A 20,931-nucleotide genomic window follows, 5' to 3' on the forward strand; every position below is an offset into this window, starting at 1 on the left:
GGGTGGTGGGGTTTCGAAGGGGAATAGGGTGGGAAGTAATTTATTTAGAATTAAATAATAATTAATTGTTAATTAATGGTAATACATTAATTAAAACTGTAATTATTTGAGATGTGAGTTGTGGGGTTTATAGTGGTAAAGGGTGGGAAGTAAATTATTTTCAATTAATTATTAAGTAGTTGTTAATTGATAAAAAAAATGTAAAATAAATTATGAAAAGTGTGCAAGTATTTTATGTTTTATTAATTAATAATTATTTGCTTAATATTTATTCATTCATTGATTAATATCTATGCTAATTGTTTACTTTTATTTGTCTGTCGATTTTGGTTTTATAGGGGTAATGTTTGGTGAGTGAATACATTTTTATCTGTTTTAATTTGTTTTTCAATTCATTTTTGTTCATTTGATATTTAATTATGTTAATTATGAAGATACACTTTTTGTTAGAAATTTTGTTGTGTGTTGTCAATTGTGTGGTGTTAAAGGGTAGGAAATAAAAAATATACATTTTATGTAATAATTAATGTTTTTGATTATAATGAATTTCTTTTAAATATAGTTACTTGTTTTTTGCACATTTTTATAAAATAATGTTTGTCGGTAATTTTTCCGATTTTTTCACATTATAATAAGTTGTCTTTTTTTTTGTTTAATTTTAAATTGACTTAAGTGGAAATATACATTTTTTCTCCTCTGCTATTCAACACTTTCCCTACTGTTGCACTCACTGGATTGGGAATAGTAATTTTTAACACCAGCTATCCAACACTTTCCCTACAGTTGCACTCACTGTAGTGGGAGAAGTCATTTTTACCCCTGTGCTATTCAGCATTTTCCCTACTATTGCACTTACTGGAGTGGGAATAGCCCATTTTCCCCCTTCACTATCCAACTCTTTCCCTACTGTTGCACTCACTCAATTGGGAATATTAATTTTTATCCCTCCGCTATCCAACACTTTCCCTATTGTTGCAGTGATAGGAGTAGGAATAGTAATTTCTACCCTTATGCTATCCAACACTTTCCCTCCTGTTGCACTCACTTGAGTTGGAATAGTAATGTTTACCCCTCCGCAATCCAACACTTTCTCGACTGTTGCACTTACTGGAGTGGGAATAGTAATTTTTACCCTTAAGCTATCCAACACTTTCCCTACTGTTGCATTCACTGCAGTGGGAGTAGTAATTCTTACCTCTACACTATCTCACACTTTAACTACTGTTGCACTAAATGGAGTGCAAATAGTAAGTTTAAAAATCATTAAATATTTTAATGTTTTAATTTCTATTTATTTTTTTAATTAGATTTCATGTTATAGGCGTATGTATATATGTTTTTTCATCTGTAAATTTTCATAATTTATAAAATTTTAAAATAAATTAAAATTATCAATTTATTCATTGTTTTAAAGTGAACATACATTTATATATCACATTTTATATATGTATGTTTACATTTTTTAACTTAAATGTATTTATTATATTTGTTAAAATATACATTACATCTAAATAATTATAACCAAGATTATCGCTCCCGTGCAAAACACCATTAGATATTCACAAATAAACAATATCAGGTCAGTCCAATACATTCCCAAAGACAAGTTGTGCTCAGAAGAAATGTTCTTCTTTATTTTCTTCTTTCCTTTTTCTTTTCAAAGCCATAATTACATTGTACAGGCAAGACAACTGGTTGTAGGTAACATCACCAAAAGTAGCCAGTAGCCGACACATGTTTCGTCTCATGGAAATTCACCCGACGACTTCGTCAGGGCTACAACAATAAATAATACAGTACTTAGATACTATCCAGACAATACGCTCAATGTTCTCAAACTCGAGCCTTTTGTGTGAAGATAGTATAAACCAAAGACCAAAAAGCACCAAGAAGGAATCACCCAGTGATCAAATCATGCACATAGTTCATAGTGCAATATATAGAAAAAAGAAATAGTGCTTCAAGAAACAGCACACTAGTGGTCACACTTCGCAGGATTATAGTTTCCTAAGTGACATAGAACTACATGAACCACCTAAACGGTGCACATAGACTATTAAGTGGCTAGTTCTAATAGGACAAACAACCATTATAAATTCCATCATGCGGTAAAGACAACCTCTATTTATCATAAAAGTGAGCACAAGTGACTGAGTGAAAAGTAGTACATTGTTTCCATGGTCCTGAGGGATCAGGGTTGTCATGTTCTGAGGTTGCCAAGAACTAATCTCTCCTTGGGAAGAGGAGATTCTTGTGGCACTGTGAGCTAGCTGAAACGGAAAGGCTCACATACTCTGTAGCGGTGCTCAGAGTCGGTCTGCCACAATCCTGCAGTATATGTTATCCAAACGTGCAGATCCTGTATAGGATATATAGGAACTAGACAACAAAGTGGTCCTCTGATGGGCTGTGAGGCTTTAAGAAGAGCCTAACATCCAGCTTCTACTCTCCGAGTGCTAACCGCACCTTCCTGCATGGTGTGGCATGCGTGCCACACCATGCAGGAACTGGGGGAGCAAACCCAGGGGGGCACTACATGTGTTTCAGTGCAGACATTCCCTTGCCCATGAGACAGAAGGGGACCCTATTAGGGCGCCCTTAGTTTCCTCACCACCATGAAAATGGTTATGGTAAGGCAACTCACAATATGCTAGGTGCAGCTGCACCACCAGCATATTTCTGCCTCTGACTGCTGAGCAAATGATGATGTATCAAGGATCCCTAGCCGTTACTGTGGTCCTATGGCGGTCTGACTGCTGCAGTCATAATTCTGTGTCATAAATGTTTCAAAAGTGCACCAGAGTCTTGAAAACCTCTGTTAGGCTGCATGTTTTAAAACACTAAGAAATTGTCATATACTGGGGTTGTGTCAGCAAATCTCACTGATCACGTCCATTTCTGCCATCTCCTTTCACTGGCTGGCCAGATGTATGCCAATAAGAGGAGGTGACTGTCCCAAGAGACCTCCAAGGCTTCCCTCTATGAGAACTGCTGCGGGTACGTTTTTTAATATTAGGTGTGTGAATGTATGAATATTTGTGAGTCAGTGCTTTGAGTGTGTCTGTGTGACTGCATCAGTATGAGTGTTGTGAATGGGTATATGTGTGTGTGTGTGTGTGTGTGTTTGTGTTGTGAGGCCCACTCGCCCTTCCCCTGTTCAAATTATCAGCTGCCCTTGCCTACAATTCAAGGCCTGCAGAACTTAACCTTCCCTAGGTTTGTGTGATTTTATGTCTAATGTGTAGCTGTGTCTGCCATCTGTGTGTCCATACCATGACCTATTGCTAGCCTTGCAGCCCAGGGCATATGACACAGTATCTGGTTAGTCTTGCCTGGCTTGGAATGTTCAACATATCTCCTGGTACCCATAGCACACCACAGCAACACAATGCACCCAGCTGGCTGGGATTGATTCTGATGGAGATGATGCTCTACCTGACTCAATTGTCTCATAAACATCACAATGAGGAACCAATTTTAGCTCCCGCTCCACTACTTTTGAAAGTCATGAATATACTTTGGAAATATGCTGTATTTGGTGATTTGTGTTTTTCTGCTATTTTATTCATTTGATGTTTGGTGTTTTTGTGTTATTGTAATCATTTTATATGCATTTGATTTTTTGTATGAATTCACGGATACCACCAATCCCAATTCCTGTGTGGGCATTGATGTCAAAGGGTCTGTGACATCACTCCCTGAGATGTCATAGTGAACAGTGCTCATGCAAGACACTGATGTACAAAAAAGAAAACAAATGTCCTTTTCATCAGATGGGGAATCATCAACAACTATACTATGGCTGCACCCAAGACTCAAATGACAAACAACCCTATTTAGCTTACCCTCAGCTTTCTTTGTTCAACCAGTGCTGTCAATGAGGTGTACAATTCAAACACCAGTGCCACTTTTTTCACATTGTGTAGTTTTATGATGGAAATTGGGGATGCCTGTCTATGCTGCGCAGGGGCCAATTATAAGATTGCAGAACTCCTTGCATGCTAGAGTTTTCAATACAATTCTAGGCTTAAGTGTTATTTATAATGACATTTTCAAATTATTTTTTAGAATTCAAAAAAAAGAAAAAGGGAAGCTACATACAAGAAATCTGAAAAACAAAGAAAAAAGTGAAGACATGGCTGCAGGTATTGTACGAATCAAAGGTTCTGTAGTAGGTTATGGAAAAATCAAATAAAACACTCACGATCATGATATGTCATGAATTTATGATAACATTGGTAAATACCAGCAACATGGAGAGCTGGCATTATCCAAAATGCTTTTTTCTGTTTCTAAGTGTTTTTTTTTGGGGGGGGGGGTGAATAATTCCCCTCTGCTGGTGAGTTTGTGGAGTTTTGCCCACTCCAAGTTCTGCTTGGAATGCAGAGTTCCCTCAAAACTCTGCCAATCGCCTCATGGTGGAGTTTTATCCCACACCTGGCTCACCAACATTAATTTAAAATAATCAGAATTTGCGTTCCCTAGTGTGATTTTCTGGTGTTAGAAAGCCTCCTGGCAAGATTTCTTAACACAGGCGATTGCTGCATTTTACAACTGAAACGTTGTAATCCACAACACTTGAGGCTGGATAAGTCATCGATAGGAGAGTAGTTTATTGAACTCTCCAGCCGGCTCTTCAACCAACATCAACTGCCCACCAGCTGTCAAACATTCCAGCCCACCAACATTCTTTGTTCTGCATTCTCAAATTGGAGGATTACCTACTTTAACTAAAATCTTCTTTACACTATTTTGTTCATCATATTATATGTATCTCTTATTTTGATGAATAACTTTTCTCTCTACATCACCCAATCCAATGTGTTTTACTGATTTGTTCCACAGCATCCACCTTGGACACAACAACATGTTCAGTGGCCTCCCATTAAACAATGTAGATTGAGTGAGGAGTCGAATTTAAATCAATTCATTAAATCTTTAATTCATCTCTAATAAAAAGATCATAAAAGCACAGTGTAAAATGGTACAATAAAATTCATACATAACTCATTATCATGAATACCAAACTCAGCTCAACACAAATAATTAAAACTACAACAAATGCTGAAACAAATTTCAGAGCAATTTAACATTCAAAGATATGTTAATGCCACCCTACATTTCTGAAAGGCTAATTTTCTCAATAGGGGTTTAAGGCTTGATGGAAAGAAACGACGATAAAAGCCACAAAAAACCATGAAATGTAACAAAATCTTTCCTTCCTGCCATTACAATGGCGAGGCGGAAGCTCTTGCCTCCACACGCCTACCAGCTCATAAAAGTAAACCAGGCGCCAGACCTAAATCTAATTTTAGATCTAAATCTAAATAGGAGATACCTCTCCCAACTGGTTAGCTCTAGCGTAAGGTACCAAGGGATATCACCTAGGCCAAACGTGGTGCAATAGTAACAGATAGTATGCTTGTTCACAATATACTGGAAGCGCAAAAAAAATACATGGTCACTGAATCTCTGTTTCACTATATTTTTAGTAGCTTTATTAATCAAACCGGGGGTGCTGAACAATTCTAAAAGGCCAATATTGTCCAATGAACTTTGCATAAATCACAACCATGGTATGGATAGTCCCTCCTCCAGACTCAGGCAGTTATTGATGACTTCCCTAGTAAAACTGTGGGGCTAATTTAGCAGTATTGAATATGTGCTCTAGGTTGGAGTTATTTTTTATGCTGTAATCTGCTCCTGCAAGGACTGCCTCCAATTTAACCCACTTCCTAATTCAATACTCTCTTTAAGGGCCATATGTAGGTAGCTAAATACTGGTCGGTAACGGCCAAAAATCAGTAATTATCCCGTTACCGACTGGTATTTAGCCTTTTCTAATGTAGGAAGCAGGTTTTAAGGATTCAGTAATTTACCGATTTCTTATTTTAAGGAATCGGTAAAATACCAAATCCTTATTTTAAGTAATCAATAAATTACTGAATCCCTAAAAGCTATGTAGGTGACACTCAAGTGAGTGCATTTTTTCTATCAGGATTCGTTATTTACCACCAACTACAAGTTGGTGGTAAATACTGAATACCTTTAAAAAAGCAATAATTTGCTTTTTTCAAGGTGCCATGTGGCAGACATACATTCCCTTAGGGCATGTATGTGTGCCACATGTGCACACATGCAAGATTCAAGGGTCCAACAGGGTGTCATTGTGACACCCTGCCACCCTTGAATATGCTCCCGCTATTACCGATTCGGTAAATACAGAATCGGTAATAGCGAATGGGTTCCTATTCATTCCTATGGGCCTCCGGGTATTTCCTATTACTGAATCCGTATTTGCGGAAGAGGTAATAAGAAATATTACCGAATCGGTAAATTTTACCTATTAATTACCTACATCATATTTACCAATTCCATAATACCGAATCAGTAAAATTCGGTATTTAGGAATCATTAAAATGAGATTACCTACATCTAGCCCAGAGTGTTTTATTTATCCTTTAAATGGCACCAGTGGTTGCTTGCTGATATACAGAACATTTGTTATATGCCACACCCTTATCTTGCAAAACTGGGGGCCATTATCAGAGAGCATCAAATTAGGGATACTTTCCTCTTTCGAAATACTTCATTTGAAATATGTCACTAACACACTTGATTCCACCCCCCACCAATAAAGATCAGATAAGACAATCAAAATTCTCCATTTGGAGGGCCTATATTGTGGATTGATAACTCATCCAATGGATGTTTTGGTAGATCACACACCACCATTGGTACATTATTGGTTTTAAGAATCATTCCACTAAGATTACACTCAATACATTCACAAACATCTCTCTACACCTCAACATGCATTCCAGATCATTACAATTTGGACCTCAACCTTTCTTTAGTTTTAACAATCCCCAGAGGACCAACATAGGCCAATGCTACTACTCTGTCTCTTAGTGTACCAAGTAGAATTAGTTGTGTCCCTCTTAGCAAAATGTCATTGTCAACTGCTAGTTATTCTTTTCTCAATCCCCACACTGTCACTATTCATTTTACTATTTCACTATTCCCACACTTTCAATGTTGTGTACCAGTTACTCTTTTTGTTGTTCAATTCTATCACAACTGCACTCAACCTCTCATTATCCAAAAGGGCAAACGTTCATTCCTCCTCCAAAAGCACTCCATTGGTTACTTCACATACACTCATTTCCTTTTCTTCACCTTCATACTCTTGATAATTTTACTTTCCACTTTACCCTTAACTGGTTCAACCAACCTTGATAAACAATCACGCAGGCTGATATTTTATGGCCGGAACATACTCCAATGAAAAGTCAAAGTGTTGCAGCAAAACTATTCATCTCCTGATTCTTCAGGATATCTGACCTAAACATTTTTCAAGAACACATCTCTCAAGGGTTTATGATCAGTACGTCCTGTAACTGGAATCCCCAGACTAGATTCCTATATTCGTTTAACACACAATAAATTGCCTGTGCTTCCCCCTCAATGACAAATTATTGTTCTAGGAACCTCTTAAATATCCAGAGACACAATTAATAAACTGTTCTTTTCCTTCACTCTTCTGTACCAATATATCTCCTAGGCCATTTGCTGCTCACATCCGTAATTACAAATGTTTTCTCACCAGATAAGAAAGGCTGCAAATCAGGTGGCCCTTCCAAATCTCTTTTTTCAATGATTTAAACTTTAAAGGCTTCAGACCACAAAACCTGTGCTTTATTTACAAGAGGTTTCTTCAACAAAACTGACTTCTCAGCAAATCCTCTGATAAATTCACTGTATAATACCACCATTCCAGTAAAGAACACAAATGTGTCTCTATTACTTGGTGCTTTCAAATTGAAAATAGTGTCTACTAAATCCTTTTTAGGTGTCAAGCCCAAGCTCTATATTTTGTGTCCAAGATAATTCACATCTGAAATACCGAATTTACACATTTCCTTCCTTAATGTTAAACCGGCTTTCATCAATCTGTTTTGCACTATATTAACTCCGCCATCATGTTCTTTTTTGTTCCTTCCAAATATCAATAAATCATCTTGGTAACAGCGTACCCCTTCAACACCCTGCAACAACATTTCCATCACTCTTTGGAGCACAGAGGCTGCTAAGATAAAATCAAAGGCATACTTTTAAACCTAATGGCACAAAATGGTGTGATAAAAGCTGTTAAATCTTGCAAATCTTCATCTAGCTCCATCTGGTAGAACACAGAGGCATGTCTCGGGGTTTAAAATAGTTTACTCCTTTAAGTGTCATTATCATTTTGTCAATATTTGGTAGCAGACATTTGTCTACTACAACTTCTCAATTTAGTAACCTTAGATCCACCTTCAACTTAATGGCCCCACATGCTTCTTTCACAACTATGACAGGAGCCAACCACTCTGTCGCCTCTACTGATTCAATTACTTTCTTTTTTTCTAACTACAGAGGTATGTGTCTTAGCTCATCTATTCCAGGTACAGAATCTTTTATTAATTTAAAAATGATGCTTTTATCCTATGAGACAAACCAAAGAATCTTCAAGAAACCTGATATACTGTTTTTCACATGACTTTTTATCTTGACAAATTGACTGAATCTGTAGCCGTGGGTGAGTATCAGGATCAACTTTAACATCCATTTGTCACTTGTGTGGGCACCCTATTAACAAGTCTCCTTTAACCGAAACATACACTTTCCCGTTTTATATGGTTTCCTAGCCTCAACTGACCCACAAAATATCCCATCATCTCTATCGGAAGTCCACCATACCCACCTGGGTTCATGTCCATTTTGTTTAACACCACCTCCTTCTCAAAGTTGTCCTTAAACACTGACTTTGAGATGACTGTCAATTTATTTATTTGCATGTCTGCATTCCTTTTTTTTTAACCTTTCAGTGGCTGGATGCTGATCCTCCAGATTTTCACCACTGGCAATCTAAAATGTTATCTATTTATCAACTCGAGAATGCAGTGTATAAACTGAAGAGCCGGAAAAGAAAGATGCTTGGTTTAAAACTCGGGGCTCCTATCACCAACTGGATTTGACTTTTGTTTGCATTCCTGTAATTACCTTTTTTATTGCTGTTTTGGTTGAGACTATCAATTATTCGCTTCTGCCGGATACTTCTTTATTTGTATTAATGAATTACTGAAAGTATAACTACCTGCTGACATAAAATCAATAAAAAAAAGATGACTGTCAATTAGGGACATTAGTCAAAACAGATTTGTACCATTGTCTGATTGATTTGTACCATTTCACTTGGGTGACTGTTCTTTTCTTTTGTATTTATCTCTTCTACTTGAAAAAATAACTCTTGTGTTATTTTCTTCACCTCTCCTGGTATCATTCTTTTAGCATTTTTGCTATTACAACACTTCCTACAATGTCCTTTCTTTTTACACATATTTCAACTAGCATGTAATGCCAGACACCTGCTGGAATTCCCCTTGTGACCTGACCTGCCACATCTAAAACATTCATCTAAAAATCTACCTCCAAACTCTTTGTTTTCCCTTTTCAAATGTCCATCTTACTCACATCATTACTCAGTTTCTCCTTTTTTTGTTCTACCTTTTTCATTATGCTCAACTCTTTCATACATTATACCATGTGTTCTACCCTCTTTTCAACATTAAAAACTTCATGAAGAGGTGGTTCATCTCCGAGCCACAGTTCCTCACATGTTTTGTCACTGCTACATTTTAACTAACATTTGTCCCTAATTCTCTCTTGTACCGGTGCCCCAAATTTACACTTAGATGGAAATTTCCTCAAGCTGATAACATATTTGTTTTCTTTAATACCTTGTGCCCTGAAATAAAACTTGTACCTTTCTATTATTGTGCTTTCTCTTAGAAGATGTTAATCAAGTTTACGGATACAGATTTCATATTCATTCAAATCACTTATCTCCTCAAGGCTTAAATCTAGTAAGGTTTCTAATACATCCTATCCCTCTCCTCCTAGACAATGTAGCATAAATGCAGGCTTTCTTTCGGCACTAAGATTAGTGCTGCACATCCTTGCATAGTTTCCCAAGATTTTCTTCTACTAGCCCAATTTAACGATTGGTTATGACATTCTACATTTTGATAATGTGAACACTCCAGTACTATAAGAAATGACTACTTGTTTCTTCAACTCAAATCCATAGATTGCAAGTTCATTTGTGGTCCATAATCTGACCCAGTATAACAGGGGTTTTATTACCACTTTTAATTGAATACGGTTGAGTGCCAGATCAAAGCGTAACAATGTGGTGGGAAAACTTAAGGGAAGCCTGAAAAGTAATTTAATAAAGCTGTTTTCAATTTTTGTTAAACGCTCGGCATTAGCATGGCCCCAGATCTCTGTGCCATATATCGCTGGTGCTACGCGAAGGACCGAGGAGTTATATACGGTGATGACTGGAGAAACTGCCCCACTAGGTGCTACTTTATACTGCCTACAAATTTTTTATTGTCATGACTTTTGATTTTGACGAGTTTAACTCTAGGCCCCTTTCTCGATGAAAGATAACAAAAGCATTTATTTTGGATTGGAGGCCCATAGGGGATCGGGATATCAGCTGGGTGTTGTCAGCAATCATTAATATAGGGGTTGGTGTTCCTGCCACTCTCGGTGCATCGAAATTTCATTCCATCAGCCTCTTCACTGCTCCATTGGTGTATAAACTGAACAGTGTTGGGCGAGGACACACCCCTGTCTGACCTCTTCAAGATCTCTATCTTATCAGTCATGTCTCAGGGAGTTCCATCTAACCCTCCTGTATGTGTTGTTGTGTAGCTGCCAACGTGTTTCTAGTAGGTCTGAGGGGACACCATACCAAACTATTAGCTCCCAAAGAGTGTTTCTCAGATCCAGGTCAAACGCAGCTCTTAGATCAATAAAAAAGTGATGTATAGATGTTCATGCAACAGGCTGATATATTTCAAGGTTATCACCTTGAAGTGGAGGACCTTGTCCAGTATGCTGACCTTTAATCTAAAGCCAGCTTGAGACTCTTCAAGACATTGTTCTGAAGAATCCATTCATTTAGTTTGGATAAGACCTGTCTAAAAAAGATTTTTTGGGAGTTATCAAGTAGACTTATGGGTCAGTAGTTTGAGGGAATGGTTCTGTCCCCTTTTTTAAAGATCGGTATGATGACGGTGCCTTGCCATGAGGGTCGGATCCTCTTCCCCTTTATTATGCTGTCCGATAGTACGTTCAAATAAGGGACCCAGATGTATGGTTCAGACAGGAAGAGGTCGCCTGGGATGCCGTCCATCCCAGGTGCCTTACCCTTTTCCGTTAATTCTATTGCTTTAATGTTTCAGATATAGTAAAAGTAAGGGTAGGGTGTGTGTCTGGGGTGGGAGATGGGCTAATCGAAGTTGACGTTTAGGGGCTATTAGCCTCTTCAAGGCAAGGTTCCCTGATTAAATATCGATGAAATAAATATAAACATACACAAATATCGACAAAAAAATATAGAATACAAAAATATTGACTACCTATACTTAAACAGGTAAGTACAATAATATTGAATAAAAACTATAGATGTAAAAAATATTGACTTAAAAATATATATAACTGACATAAAATATATTACACAGTATTAATATTTTTAACAAAATTAATTACATTTAATATATATAACAAATACATTTTATTTAAAAAAATAAAACCATATAAGCATACAAATGTATACATATATTTACTTAAATGTAATGTGTCTACTATTTTATTCATTTAATTTATACACTTTTTAAAAATATATAAAAATAAAATATATTCGTACATCAAATATATAAAATAAAATAAAACATTCTATAATTAATTAAAACATTAAATTATTAAAACAAAAGTAAAACATACTTGTCACAACACAATAACTACAACAGTAGGAAAAATGTTGGATAGCAGAGGGGTAAAAATTAGTATTCCCACTCCAGTGACTGCAACAGCAGGGAAAGTGTTGGATAGCAAAAGGGTAAAAATTACTATTCCCACTCCAGTGAATGCAACAGTAGGCAAAATGCTGGATATCGAAGGGGTAAACATTACTATTCCCACTCCAGTGAGTGCAACAGTAGAGAAAGTGTTGGATACCACACCAATAAAAAACGACATCAACAGTTTTATTGACATTTATATCCATAAATAACATGATTAATATTAAATTTAAAATATATTATTATAAAAAATAAATAAACATTCATTCATTAACACTATAATATCTAAAACACACACCTAAAATTAATTACACAATTACACTTAATAATGACGAATTAATTAATTAAAATGGACAAATATTTAATAATTCATCATTAAAAAAAACTTACTTCCCACTTACCATTCACACATATAAACACCACAACACTAACCTAAAATTATTCAAACAATTACCATAATTAATTGTTAATTATTAATTTAAATTAAGAACTAATTTTCTACCAATTATTAATACTTTAATTTACATATTTAACCCTATAACATCACAATTATACAAATATGAATAAATATAAATTATTCAACAAATTTCATAAAATTTAAGGGCGCATTACAATGGCAGGCAGATAATGGGACCGACCGCAAGAGGTGAACCAGTCCCGCTGTGCCCATTTGGATGCAACCAACACCATGTTGGTCGCATCCAGTATATTTAACATTGTGGCGGGCGGTGCTGTGTTCAGCACCCGCCACAATGTTAAAAGGACATGTTGTGCATTTGCATGTACAACGTGACAGGCACCGGACGGTGCCTGTCACCTTGTGCATGCAAATTTTGGGGGGTACAATGGGTACCCCCAAGTGCAGAGTCTCTGCCGTGGAATGGCTTTAGACCGCCATCATTGTAATATGGATGGCGATGCCTGTAATATTGCAGGGCTTTTCTGCCCGGTAGGCAATCGGGCGGATTGTCTACCGGCGGAAAACTGGCAGATGGTCCCTACAGCCATGTCTGAACTGGGGTGGCAGAGTGGGCTAAAGAACGGTGATGGATTAAACCCAGATCTGTTGACTGGGTGTGAGTGTTTGATTGGTTCAGATGCTCCGTCCATCACCACCCCCTTTTTTACCGCGTTGTTCACCATAAATTGGCAGGGTATGCTCAGACGTGAGTCCCTTGCTCACTTTGCCACTGGATTCAAGCAAGTCGGGCTGAAGATGGCTGAAATGCCAGAAAACGGTCCTCGGAAGCTTGTTTCTGGTCCAGGGAAGGCATGGCTTGGCAGGTCGGCTGGACTGTTCCCATGAGGCACAGGGTATTTGGGGGTATGATTTGCATATGGCCATGTCTGAACTGGGGTTACAAAGTGGGCTAAAGAACAGTGATGGATTAAATCCAGATCTGTTGACTGGGTGTGAGTGTTTGATTGGTTCAGATGCTCCGTCCATCACCACCCCCTTTTGTACCGCTTTGTTTGCCATAAGTTGGCAGGGTATGCTCAGACGTGATTCTCTTGCTCACTTTGCCACTGGATTCAAGCAAGCCAGGCTGAAGACGGCTGAAATGCTTGAAACCGGTCCTTGGAAGCTTGTTTCCGGTCCAGGGAAGGTATGGCTTGGCAGTTCGGGCTGGACTGTTCCCATGAGGCACAGGGTCAGACTGATTTGCATATGGCCATGTCTGAACGGGGTGGCAGAGTGGGCTAAAGAACAGTGATGGATTTAACCCAGATCTGTTGACTGGGTGTGAGTGTTTGATTGGTTCAGATGCTCCGTCCATCACCACCCCCTTTTGTACCATTAGGATGCAACCAACACCATGGCGGTCGCATCCTGTATATTTAACATTGTGGCGGGCGGTGCTCTGTTCAGCACCCGCCACAATGGTAAAAGGACATGTTGTGCATTTGCATGTACAACGTGACAGGCACCGCGCAGTGCCTGTCACCTTGTGCACGCAAATGTCGGGGGGTATCATGGGTACCCCCAAGTGCAGCCACCCACCCCCCCATCCCTCTGGGGTCCGCAACAGCCCCCAATGAAAAGACCACATGCCTTTCCATGGTGGAGTCTCCACCATGGAATGGCATTAGACCGCCATCATTGTAATATGGATGGCGGTGCCTGCAAGGCACTATCACCATATTGCAGGCCTTTTCTGCCTGGTAGGCAATCGGGCGGATTGCCTACCGGCGGTAAACTGGCAGATGGTCTTTACGTCTGCCTGGATCCCCACAGCCATCGTAATATGGCGGGGGGAAATCTCAGGCGGGCGGATGAGAATGGCGGGCGGATCGTCAGCGCCATACGGGTGGTGGCGATCCGTCCGATATCCTAATGGGCCCCTAAAATATTTCCCACCTTATTCCCCTGTAAACCCACAGCCCGCTACGGAACTGAAAACGCAGAATTCAATTAAAAAATTATATTACCTACTAAAATGTTAACACATATATTAAAAATACAAACAATTTTCATAAAAAAGACAAACATCACACACATAAAATATAAATGAAAATATATAACATTAATAAAACATTGATATTTTTAACAACTAGATTTTTACAAACGGTATTTAATACTTCGATATTTTTTCAATTGCTATTACTTACCTAAAAGTCTATATTCTTGACCACGATATTTTTTCTGTCGATATTTCTGACCCTCGATATTTTTACCTCGATATTTGTGCAAATCGATATTTTTTCGTCAATATTTTGGCTCTACACCCAAGGCGAGGGGTCACTATGATGTTGTTGTAGTGCGGCAGTCTTATAGGTTACTAAAGTTGGTAACCCAAGTAGCGGGGTTAATCGGTGGGTCTTGGGGTTAGGACTAGGAAGGGTTTTTGGCTAAAATTTTCCAGTAATGTTTTTGGTCACCATTCTCTACAACTTTGGCGAACGTTAACCATTGATTTTCCTCCTCCCAATCTCTTTTAGCTTTCACTTAGAGAGTTTTGTAGTCTCTCCTAGTTTTCATGATCTCGGTCCTTGAACACCTTTTGATTGCACTCATCATGAGAGTCTTTCCTGTTCGACCAGCCTTATCGTACCAAGATCGTACTGTCTTTCTGAGCGCACCTCTCTTTTGTACTTTCATGAAACACAGTCGCAGTGGGTCCATGAGATCACTGTATATGGGGACGAAGTTAATAATAAGAATATTACTTATGTCAATCAGAAAAAGTTTTGACACATACAGAACATAAATTAGACAAAGTTTATGTTTGTCTGCCACCAGTTCTGCCCACTTGATATTTCTTAAATTATTGGAAGTGGTTACTAGCAAGATGCTATGCCTTTGAATGGTTTCCTCCACGTTTTTGCTCTCTACTGTGTTGTGTTGAATATTTGGTATATTTTATGTATACTTTCTAGGTATTTTTTTCATTTCTGGACATTTTTTTATCTGCTTTTTGAAGTAGTTTTGTGTGTAATGTAAACTGTTTGTGTAATTTATTGTAATCTCTTCCTTGGCCTCCCTGATTACCTAGTTCAGCGCCTACAGGTGGTACAGAACTCTGCCGCCCGGGCTATCTTTGGCCTGCGTAGACGAGCCCGAGCTTCCGGGCTGCTACAGGCGCTACATTGGCTGCCTGTCCGGAAGCGGATCCAGTTTAAATCCCTGACTCTGATGCACAAAGCCCTGTTTGGATCAGGGGCTGGATACCTGCGGCGGAGACTAGCCTTCTATCGACCAGTCCGCTCCTTGCGCTCGGAATCCCTTTACAAACCGGTGGTCCCTCGGGTGAGGAAGGCCCGCACGGGAGGGCGCTCTTTCAGCTGCAAAGCCCCACAGCTGTGGAACTCGCTTCCTCTTTCGCTGCGCAGCACTGCCAATTTGTTCCAGTTCAGGAAGAGCCTGAAGACCTGGCTTTTTAATCTTTAGGCTGTTCTTATTGTTTCAGTTTCAGTTCTTTCTCTCCTTCTTTTGCTGTGTTGTGTTATTTTTATTCTGAGATGCAGGTGGAAAGCGCCGGGACACTCTTTTCGAGTAGCCGTGCGCTATACAAGAACGCTGTAACATAACATAACACATAACATAATGCCACTAAAAGGTACAATCATAATATTAATGTTCTCTTTCCACTTGGGTTGCTTCATTTTTAGCTTCAAACTCATTTGATGTATTATCCAGACTTTTAGGAAAATGTTATCTTTTTAATTCATAATAGGTCCAACAAACAGAGTATGTGGAACACCATCTGCCGCAGAGGAAATCTCCACTCCAGACCAGGAACAAGCCTTTGGTGAGTACTCAACTCCTGCAAAACCTGCAAGTCCATATGATGAGGAGCTGCCTGGTTCATCTGGTCTTTCTGGGCAGACAGCTCCAGTGAGTCTCACTTGGCCCATTGCCTACACCTCCCACTCCTGCTGTTACCACAGATCAGCATGTGGATACTTCCACTTACTCTGTCTAAATCAATATCACCCCAATCTTGTGCTCCCCAGCCCTGGCAGCAGTTGATCCAACACCATCACCACCTTCGGTTCTGCCAGGATCAAGTGGGGTGGGGCACAATGGGTTAAGGGTACATGGGAATGGGGTAGGGATCATGGGAGAGAATTGGTGGGACAGCAAAGTGAGGGCATTGTGTTTATTGTCACCCAGCCACCATCAACCAAGTCTTGAGATCCCTCCATCAGTCCCAAGACACGATGGGCCAGGTCCTGACAGAGCTCATGGAGATAACACAGTTGCAGAGGGAGCACAATGTACTGATGGAGAATCTGAACTCCAATTTGGACTCTCTGACTGAGGTGCTCCATGATATTTATGCCCACATGTGCAAGGCTTTTCCAGTATCATGTTTCCCTTTCTGTGGTCATCTGGCCCAACTATATCTACATTAATTGTGGGAAGGGAGACCCTGCCACAAGAGGAAACAGCTGAACCATCCTCAGTCTCTATAACTGTGGATCCACCAACCCCCCTCAGGTGGGGAAGTACACCCCGACTAGCAGGAGAGGATGGCAAGCCCTCCACCACTACCACCAAGAGATATAGAACCTAATTTCCTCTTGTGTGAGACTACCATTCACTCTTTGGACAGTTTTCTGGACACATTTACCTTGTTCATGGATGTTGGACATTGCTTTAAAGCAATTTTTTCTTTTTGATATTATTTTTATTCACCATGATTGACATTATGTCTTTGTCATTTTTTTTGTTAACATCCTATTTTAGTTATTTTGGTATTGTTGGAAAGTAATTATTGGCAGTGTGAATTAAAACCTACCAATAGTACTAAGGCCACAAACACAATAAACGTTTCTGTCAAGGTCTCAATACATTATTCCTTGGCTCAACCCTTGGTCACTGGCAACAAGCATGCGGCTTAATGTAGGAGACAGGTGTGTAATGCATTTAAGCACACCAACACATTAAACATGTAAGACGCACTACACAATAAAAATCCACCACCTATTTATTAAAATAGGTATTTTTAATGAGGAAATAGGCACCGAAATGACAAAATCCAATTAACGGAACCAGAGATATGAATTTTTAGAGCATAAACACTTTCTAGTGCTCAAAAAACAATAGCTCCAATTTGGGATATCTGGTCATGCTTGACTGGGACAAAGTCAAAATTTGAGGCTAACTGCAATGGAGCCCTGATCGGATACACTAACTGGGAGACCTTGGTCAAAATGTTAACTCTGCACTTGAAATGTTAACTTTGAAACTTTTTGGGAGGATTTTCCCTCTACATTGAGCAGGCCTCTCTAGCAGGCCGGATGCACATCAGTTTCATCAGCTTGGCCCAGCGTGAGCCCTCAGACAACTCCTAGAAGTCTTGTGACCCAGAGCTTTCAGTGGGATGAACCTGATATCCAGGCCGGGTCACGATTATATGTCACTGGCTTGACTGTCGACCCCAGGTTGGTCACCTCATGGAGCATTTTCCAAATGTTGCTCCAAACGCCTGGAGCTTCTTCCTGAAGTTTATCCTATGGGTTCAAATAGTTCAAAACACCAATACAATGATATAGAAGCTATTGGATGGTCTTTGGGAGTACAGTTTCCACAGTGTACCTGGACAAATCCTCCAGGCAGGGGGCTTCTTGGTGGAAGTGATGCAGGTAGACTTTGCCAACCTGCAGCTTGCAGGGAGTTCACTCCTTAATCCTTGTGAAGCCAGACAAGGTCCTTAGGGCTGCAGCACCAGATTGTGCAGCAGGTGCAGTCCTTTGATTGCAGATCAGTGTTACAGCAGGGCAGTCTATCTTCTCTTTGTAGTTTCAAGCAATAGATCTGAGTTAAATATCACCTCTTTCATATCTATTCAATGTTCCTGGGTGTGAAGCAGAGGGGCACCTCTTATGAATGGGATGCTGGATGCCACCCTCCCGTATGACCACTTCCTCCACAGAGTAGAGTGTCCCAGAAAGCACTATTCTTCCAAAATCCAAGTTGGAGAAATTTTCTCTAGAAGGTTAGATCAGGCTGAGCCAACCTACTGGTGTGGCTAAGATTGTCTAACCCTACCCTTCAGACCCCTTCACTAATCTAATTGCAGGGGTTCCTATGTGGCTAGGTGTGTCGGATGTTGGGGTGAGCCTGTGCTTTCCTATAAATGTCATTCATCCTTTAAAGACCAGTCTCTACGTTATCCTACCTTTTGCTTCTGCAGCTGCAGTTGTCTAAGCACAGAACATTACTTTTCTCTCTAACAGGCCTTTTTACACCTCATTAAGACAGTTTGACTCAGCAATGCAGGCTGGACAATCAGGAGTGGGCAGCTGGAAGGCTGGATTTTGGCTTATAGAAAAGAACGTACATTCTATAACTTCTTTTGAATTAGTGATAACAAATTTAACAACGTCATCTTAATGGATATAGTCTAACTATTAATTTAAGTCTTGGAATGACATTTCAAGCGAAATCCTGTAAATATTTATACTTTATTAAATATTCCCATGTTAGCCTATAGAGCTAGTTTTCTACAATAGGGAAAAACTAAATGGGCAGTTTTTCCCTCACCAAGGCTTATAAAACATTTTTTATAATGCCCCTGCTTCATAGTTAAAAGACACCCTACCACTGGGAGACCTGGGGAGACCTTAGGGGTATCCTATATTTAACAATAAGGTTGTGTGAGACTTTAGAAGTAGCTTTAAATCCAAAGTCATATTTCCATATACATTTAGGGCCCTTTTACGATGTTGGGTGGAGTGTTCTTTGCCCAACAGTGTCTCGGTCATGGGACTGACCGAAACCCGGTTGGCTGTCCCGACTGACTAATTAGGATTTAAGCAAACACTGTTCCTCACATTCCTAATCTTTACAATGGGAGCATGTATTCTGGCTGGAATGGATGCTCCAATTGTAAATAGGAGGTGCAGTTCATCCCTGCCCCCGTGGCATGCACCTTAAGGTGTCTGCCACGGGGTGCAGGGATCAACAGGGGGGGCCATAGGTGCCCTCTCGGCCTCTAACCAGAAGCTATGCATCTGGGGGCCCTGCTGGGGTCCCCCAAAGTCAAGTTCTGGCAGCCTTTTTGTGTCGTAAAGGACAACACGGGAAAGGCTGTCGAAAACTGACATTGTAATCCCTTGGGTGGAAAGAGGCACCTTTGGGATTGCTGTCTGCATTCTGACTGGCTGACGGGCTCTCTGAGTCCATCAGAAGCCAGTCAGAATGACCAATCAGATTCATTTCCAATGACCTCCATCGTAGTGAGGCGGGCGGAAAGGAATCTGACCTACATATTACGATGAGGTCAGAAAGGCCCCGACCAACAATCAGAGACTTTTCTGACCGCATTGTAATCGGCTGAAAAGCAAGGCTGCCTTTAACCCCTTCGACGCTGGTGACAAAGCCAGCTCGTCATGGGTGTTACCTGCGCTACGAGGATGACGAGCTGGCTTTGTCACGTTACCTGCGATTTTCACATTTCAGCGCACAGCGGGAAAACCCGCTAGCGCGCATGCGGTTAAAATGGCAGCAGGCACCACAATAGTGCACGCTCAAATGCATTAAGTCTACTGGGCCTCTACCCAACTTGCCCTATTTTATACCAGCACCAATTGTAATTACCCCTAAATAGTGTATACTTTTAAAAAGAGCACAGGTCCTGGGTCCGGTCAACAGAGTCTAGGGTGCAGTCAATGTCAGAAAACCAGAACCAGTAGTCAAAAATGAGGGCAGAAACTACTGGGGGGGGGGGGACTGCAAACAGGTCTTGATTACTCACAGGTATTAGTAAATAAAAACAACAAACAAAAATGACTGTTATTTTCTCAATCTGTTCAGTTTTTGTAGTGCCATCATTCATTTAAAAAGTTACTTTAAAAACAATTGTGTAATCATAAATACATTCCCTATAGTTAATGTGTTTTGAAATGATTACAAAAATGAGCCAAAAACACAAATCAAAAATAGGATACGATTTAATTGGAATAAAGAAATTTTCCTCATATTCCTAAAACAATATAACCTATTCTTATTCCAAAATTATCATGCAATATTTTTATTGACAGTTCCAGGCCTTGCCACCATGGGAGACTGGGAGATAATCAACAAACCCTTGTCGATGTCAAGCAGCATTATTACGATGAAATACGGTAAAAACCATGTTCAAGAGTTTATGTATTTTAGGTGTATATTCTTCGAGGACTGGTCTAAAAAGTTGATCTGAATATATATCTATTATTGTGGTGAATTACAGAGTGTATGAAAGCGGCACATCCCTATGACAAGCGGCATAGCTAATAAACAATTGTTGTGGCTGAATTGTGGAGCATTACTAAGAGCTGAACTATGGTGAGCCATGACATGTATCATTCTTTTTTGTCCTTCAGCCAATGGCATCAAGAAAAACTACATTATGTAAGTTTAGAAGAGAAAGTATAAAAGGACAACATAAACATATTTAATACATAATACCACCAATGAGTCTACTCTGTCAAAACTTCTTTTATTCTCTATTATTTTCAAATAGCCAACAAGTGTTCCTCACACTCTGAGCGTCTTCAGGGTGTTGCAAATATAGAAAAGTGTAATGAACTA

The 20,931-nt window shown here is 39.6% G+C and overlaps 1 protein-coding gene across 3 annotated transcripts in view; it reads left to right on the top strand.

Annotated features, from left to right (window-relative positions):
* LOC144828309 (GTPase IMAP family member 4-like) overlaps window positions 1–20,931 on the top strand; it is a 136,483-nt gene that overhangs the window by 44,162 nt on the left and 71,390 nt on the right. For 2 of the 3 annotated variants that reach the window (XR_013610423.1, XM_078686392.1), the window contains exons 2-3: window positions 4,069–4,145; window positions 16,088–16,162. Coding sequence is in view for 2 of the 3 variants with exons in the window: in XM_078686392.1 (XP_078542518.1) it covers window positions 4,136–4,145; window positions 16,088–16,162 (85 nt within the window). In the remaining variant the exon portion in view is untranslated. Of the gene's footprint in view, window positions 1–4,068; window positions 4,146–16,087; window positions 16,163–20,402; window positions 20,487–20,931 lie in introns of all 3 variants that reach the window. The other variant, XM_078686391.1, reaches the window with a different exon arrangement.

The sequence above is a fragment of the Lissotriton helveticus genome, chromosome 4_1 (assembly GCF_964261635.1).
Source record: "Lissotriton helveticus chromosome 4_1, aLisHel1.1, whole genome shotgun sequence".
In the NCBI taxonomy this organism is placed as follows: domain Eukaryota; kingdom Metazoa; phylum Chordata; class Amphibia; order Caudata; family Salamandridae; genus Lissotriton; species Lissotriton helveticus.